Consider the following 6,000-nt stretch of genomic DNA (forward strand, 5'->3'; position numbering starts at 1 on the left):
CAAACCGAGATCCGAAGCGTCGACCCAGCATTTTGGGTGCCATCCCACGTTCTTGTGCAACGCGGCCTTGCTTTCAAAAGCATCTTCCCAGTGGCAAAGGTCTGCTTGGGTTCTCATTTACTCTGCTGAGTCTTAAAAAAATGTGCCAATTAATCCCATGTGGTGGCCTGATTTCCAAAGGTGCCGGGTACCTGCTTGCAGCTTCAGTTAAAATCAACAGGAATGACAGATGTTCAGCAACACTCCAAATCAGGCCATTGAGTAACCAGAACGCATTCCCCTCCTTTTATGTACTACACATAACTGGGTTATCTAATCATGTAGGTATTGATTATTACTGTTATTACCTATTAAATAGCTATTTTCTGCTGTTGGGGTGAATATCACATTTTATTGACCTGCACGGTAACTATTATCCACCATGAAGTCACATCCAATATTTTCCCCAGGGAACAATAAATCCGGGTATTCACAGAAAGATGTCGATACACATAATTTTTCTTATACACATTCATTAACGCAATTACCTTCTTGCATGAACTGCCAGAAGGTTTCCCCTCCCGTCTCCGCCAAGAAAGAGTCCTCCCAGGATGCACAGCCCCGACCCACGCAGAGTTCCCAAATTCTGCCCTTTCCGAGGGGAAGCAGCCGCCTGCTCCTCCCTGCAGCCACATCTCCAGGCCAGATCCAGCCTTTTCATCACACCCGAGCGCAGCCCGTGTCTCCGTTGGGGAGTTATCTGCAACCCAGCCGCATTGACAGAGCGAATAATTCTTTCGGATGAGAAACACTCCGTGTATGATGTTGACATATGCTATTATTTTACATACCTATTTCAGCTTGTATGCTTATTAGAATAAGGTCTTTATGCTAATTTGTAAATCAAATTCCCATAATTCTTGGCTTACTGATGCTAAAGGCCCAGCTAAATCTTCTATGACCTTTTAGCCTGGTTAATCCTTTTACGCATGGTTGAGTAAAGAGTTTTCTTCTCTCTTCCACTCCCAAGTGCTGGGGGGGGATTCTTCCTCAAGCCCTCCTCTTCCTCAAGAAATCCAGGTGGGTGCGAGTCAGGGACACCGGGCACAGGCAAGACTTTGAAACACGGAAAGAGGGAAGAGAAAACACTGCTGCTGGGTCCTTAAATACGCTCTAGATATTCGCTGGCGCTATTTAAAAATCGTGCAGGAAAAAAACATAGCAAACACAATGAGAGTTGTGTTGCCAACTAGCCACTCATTTCCTGATGCCCGGGGCTATCCCAGCCCTTCGTAGCCTCCCTCTTCCCAGCTCCTTTCCCCGAGGCAAGCTGGACCTTTGGCCACGGGATGGACACTCGCATCTCCTGCCCACAGAGATGCAGCGTCTGAGCAAGCGCCCCGGCCTTGGTCTCTCCCACCAACACCTCAGAGGCAACAACTCCCTTAAGAAGGGCAATTTTGGGGCTCGCATGGCTCTTTCCTAGGTCAGGACACTCAACAACCCTCCGTTTGGGGGCACTTTCCAGAAAACCAACAGTGAATCTGCAAAACTTGGAGGACTTCAGGAGGTTTTCACAAATGCAGATGGTCAAGCACTTGCGAATTATCCCACTTGACGCTCCATTTTACTCTCAAGCACACTCACAAACCACTCTTCTTATTGTTTGTTTGGCTGTAAATAGGTAAATGACCTGGAGTATTGATAAACTGCTGCAGAGGGCAGCACAGATCTCTTGAGCTATTTGTAGTAGATTTGTCTAAAACACAGTTTTCTTGCATGACAATAATTTTCGCATTCTCAAACACAAGCCAGCTCCACTTTTGTGTAACAAGCAAGAGAGAAAAGTTAGAAATTCAAAAAAACCCACTGTATCAGAGGAGTTCATGAAACTATGTGGCAATGCATGGATACCTATATACTGCCTTTGGGGCTGAACCACCCCCAGTTTCTCAAAACTCCCCCAAAGTTTTTTGTTAAAAAGCAAAATTATTTTTGCTTTATGTTTTTTTAAATTTTTTTTAATGACTCTTTTAAATACAATTATGCAAGAAAACCTCCCAGGGGGAGTCCTTCCCTCCGCTAACCCAGCATACCCATCTCCCAGCCCAAAAAAGCCCCCAACCTTTTGCTACCGAAGGCTGCCCTGGGCAAAGTTTTGCTCAGCACCCCACAGCTCTGCTCTGGGTCGTCCCCCCGCCCCCCAGCCCGCAGTGCAATATGCCAATTGCATAATAGTCTAACAGTTAGGTGGTGGAATGAAATTTCTTCACCATTGTAAAAAAAAAAAAAATCTTGTGTTCACTTTTTTATTTCTTTTTGTATACAAACCTAAACTTGAGAAATGGAACCATTTGGTGAAGTTGTCTATGGTTTCCCCCCACCCCAGCGGTGACTCAGGGACTTCTTGCACCCACAGCAGACTCCTGCAAGGCAGAGGGGGGAATTTTTTTTTTTGCTTGGGGAGGCAGCGCATTCCTCCCCACCGGTCTGCTGTCGAGGAGAATAAAAAATAAGGGAAAAAAACCCAACTACTTTCTGATCTGTAAGCTTTGATGGGAGCTGGGAGAGGAAGCATGAGAGATGACCAGAGGCAGGGAGTAAGACTGCAAGGAAGCCAAGTCAGGAGCCAAAGGCAAGTATTACCAAAAATAAATAAATAAATAAATGAAGCAGAAATTCTGGGTAGGAGAAATAAGAAGGGGAAAGGCAGTTTCGCCCCCATCCTGGGCTCCCCGCAGAGGCAGCAGCCGAGGGGGTCAGGGCTCCCGTCCCCAGAAAACCCCCTCGGGAGCCGGGATGCGGGGATGCCAGCATCCCGAGCAGCAGGAGCGGGGAAGCAGCAACCCTGTGCGAAGGAGAGAGCTTGAGGAGGGAGAGAGGGAGGAAGGCGAAGAGGAGAAATGCCTTGGCGTGTGCTGTGCATGCTAAGCAGCCCGCGCCGGTCGATATGGCAGGGGTGGCTCTCGGCAAGAGCGGGCCCAGCCTGCCCAGGAGAGAGAAGTTTGAGCGGAGATGGCGGCCGGGCATCTCCCCCCGCTCCGCCGGCTCACACCAGCCCCCAGCCCGGCTCGGGCAGCGCCCCTGCCCCACGCAGGCAGGGCCTTCACACCCCACCCGAGTCCTGCAGAGCACTTCGGCTGAAAGGGTTGGAGGGGAGGCGGGGGGGTGACACCAGGCAGGGATGGATTTGGGCATGGGGGTACCCAAACCCTGTCCCCAGCCCTCGGTGGGCACCGGGGCAGCGCAGGGGTGCTCTCCCTTCCCCCACGCAGGAGGGTGCATCCACACCCCACACCCCCCCCAGGGGTACATCACCCCCACACACACAGGGGTGCCTCCATCCCCCGCAAAGCCCCGGGTACCACCCGCGATGGGGCTGGACGCGCTCCGGCCACGATGCATTGCAGCCCCCCCCTCCTCCCCCCGCTTTCATCCCCGGGGCGCATTTCCCCTTCCCAGCCTCACGGGCGGCCCGGTGCAGGATGTGCCCCCCACCCGAGATAACCCCACTCCCACGGCCCCTCCAGATGGCTGCGAGGAGACTAACGCGAGCTGACAGGCTCGGCGCTCCCGGCCAGATGGGGCTGGCTCCTGCCTCCTCCCTTCCCCCCCCCCCCCCCCCCCCCCCCCCCCCTTCTCCCCTTGCTTTTTGCTCTTTTTCGCACAGCCCCCCCCGCCAGCGAAGCACCATCCCCAGGGGGGGTGGGCAGGCAGCCGGGACAGGCTGGACAAGGACTTCCCAACTCCCCAGCCCGGGGCGGGGGGGGGGGAGGACGGGCAGGAGCCGGGGCTGCACCGAGTTTTTGGGACGACCTTGCAGACGGGTCCGGCAATGCAAAGTGGGGGGGGGGGGGGGGGGGGGGGGACGCAGCACAGAGGGGGCCCCCCCAAACCACCCCCAGCCTGTTGGATGCATTGCTCCTGCAGGAACTAAGTTGAGATGGCTGAGTCTGTCGGCACCGGCTTCCCCCCCGCCCCCGAAAAAAAAAAAAAAAATCAGCACGGGGGCTGCTGCGCCATGGGAGAAGTTCCCCCACAGCCCGGTGCCCCGGGGGAGGCGGGGGCACGAATAGGGAGATGCAGCCGTGCCGTACCCGCATCCGCACCCCCCGCAACTTAACAGCTGGGGACCCTCTCCCAGCTCTGCCCCCGCTTCGGGAGGGTTCCTCAGTCCCCCCCACAGCCCCCCCCCCCCCGCCCAAGTGGGGCCGCGCACCCCCCGCCCGCATCCCCGCAGCATCCCCGCCCGGCCCTACCTTGGGAGAGGAGGAGAGCGGCCATCCCGGCGAAGATCACCCAAGAGACGGGGTGGTGCATTTTCGCCTGGGCCATGTTTCACCGCGGGCTGCGTTTTTTCCTTTCCTCTCCTCTCCTTCCCCCCCCCCTCCCCCCCCCCCCCCCCCTTCACTGCCTGCCGGGGAGAGGTTTAAAATCCAGCGTTTCCCGGAGCAAAGCGCAGGAAGGAAAAGGGGGAGGGGGGGGGGGAAGGAAGGAAAAAAGGCACCGCAGGGTGGGGGAGGGAAAAAAAAAAAAATAAAAAAAAGGGGGGGAAGGGGGGGTTGGAAGGGGTTGCAAGGTGCGAGGGACAGGCGCTGCCGTGCCCGCCGCTCCGGCCCGCACACGCCGCCCGGCTGCAACACGCCGCCGGCCGCGCACGCAGCCCTCCCCCGCGCCGCACTCATTGGCTGCGGGCCCCCCCGCACCCCCCCCCCCCCCCCCCCCCCGGCACCCGCACCCCCCCTTCGGCATCTGCACACACACACACCCCCGTCCACTGGCACCCGCACCGGGGGGCTCCCCCACCACTGCCCTTCCCCTCTTGGGGAAAGGGGGGTGACCCCCACCAGGGTGACCCCCCCACGGGGTGACACCCCCCCACACCCCCCCCCGGGGTGACCCCAGCCGTGCCCTGACTCAGTTTTACCACCTGTGTGATGGGAGGGACACCCCACTGTACCCCCACACCATCCTCCTATAGGACTGATCCCCCATGGAAATTGCTCTAAAAGACAATTTAATAGGGAATAACTCTTCCGTTTGTAGCAGAAGTCTACTCTTATTCCAGATTAAGGCTTTTTATTCCCTGATGTAACCATGCTCATCCGATTCCTCACAACAAGGTATCTCCTGCTCTGAGCAACATCTGGACCACTTGCACCCTTCTTGGGTTTGAACACGCTCCCTTTACTTAAACTCCTTCCCACACGCCAATTTCTGGTGCTTATTTTGCAACAACAGAAACAAGAGAGACCTTTCTCCAACTCAAGATACCCAACAACACCACATCTGTCCATACCACAACCCAATGTCAAGAGCGTGACACCAACATGCCTACATGAAAAAGGTCCTCAGGCCCAAACAAAACCTTACATTTTTTTTCAGCTGTTGTCCAAGATGGAGAACATTACAGGCACTGAACCCCGAGACTCCTATTTGACACAACCTAAATAAATAATATCTTGTTAAATATTCATTATTTTCAGTGGTGGTAAGAATGGCTGATTTTGTTGCTCGAGGTGACTCACAACCCCTTAAAACAACATTATAGGCAGAAAAATGACAAAGGAAAAAAGGTATCTTGGCTTTTTGTATTTATTCCTCCTCAGAGGCTTCCAAAATCTGAGCTGTTCACTTTGCAATTCAGAAGATTTGGCTGCAAACTCTTGGAAAAATCTAGCTGTGTTTCTCCCTCTCCCCTCTATCACTGCTCCCCAGAGAGACTCTCCGAGTCAGATCTGGGCCAGCCATTCTGCTGAGGAAAGGTGACAAACCACCAGCACCAGGACCTGTTGATGGGACCTCAGGAGAGGGACAACAAAAATGATCCACACCTCACGAGTTGACAGCTGAGGAGGGATCAGCAGCGCCTGTTGGATGTCCCCAACAGCCCTGTCTGATCCCTGCTCGTCCCTGCCACCAGCTAAAGGGTCCCCTCGTCCCCAGCCAGGGAGATGCATTTCCCCCATCTTCAGGTTTTCCCCAAGATCTCTGCTGCCATCATCCATCAGTTTTCACAGG

At 54.8% G+C, this 6,000-nt stretch overlaps 1 protein-coding gene across 1 annotated transcript in view; it reads right to left on the reverse strand.

Annotated features, from left to right (window-relative positions):
• LOC141954839 (protein CEPU-1) overlaps positions 1–4,547 on the reverse strand; it is a 355,475-nt gene extending 350,928 nt beyond the window's left edge. The window contains exon 1 of the mRNA XM_074894804.1: positions 4,239–4,547. Within this exon, the coding sequence (XP_074750905.1) occupies positions 4,239–4,314 (76 nt within the window). The 5' untranslated portion in view covers positions 4,315–4,547. The remainder of the gene's footprint in view (positions 1–4,238) is intronic.
• Positions 4,548–6,000: the final 1,453 nt, after the last annotated feature.

This window comes from Strix uralensis, chromosome 26 (genome assembly GCF_047716275.1).
Source record: "Strix uralensis isolate ZFMK-TIS-50842 chromosome 26, bStrUra1, whole genome shotgun sequence".
Lineage (NCBI taxonomy): Eukaryota > Metazoa > Chordata > Aves > Strigiformes > Strigidae > Strix > Strix uralensis.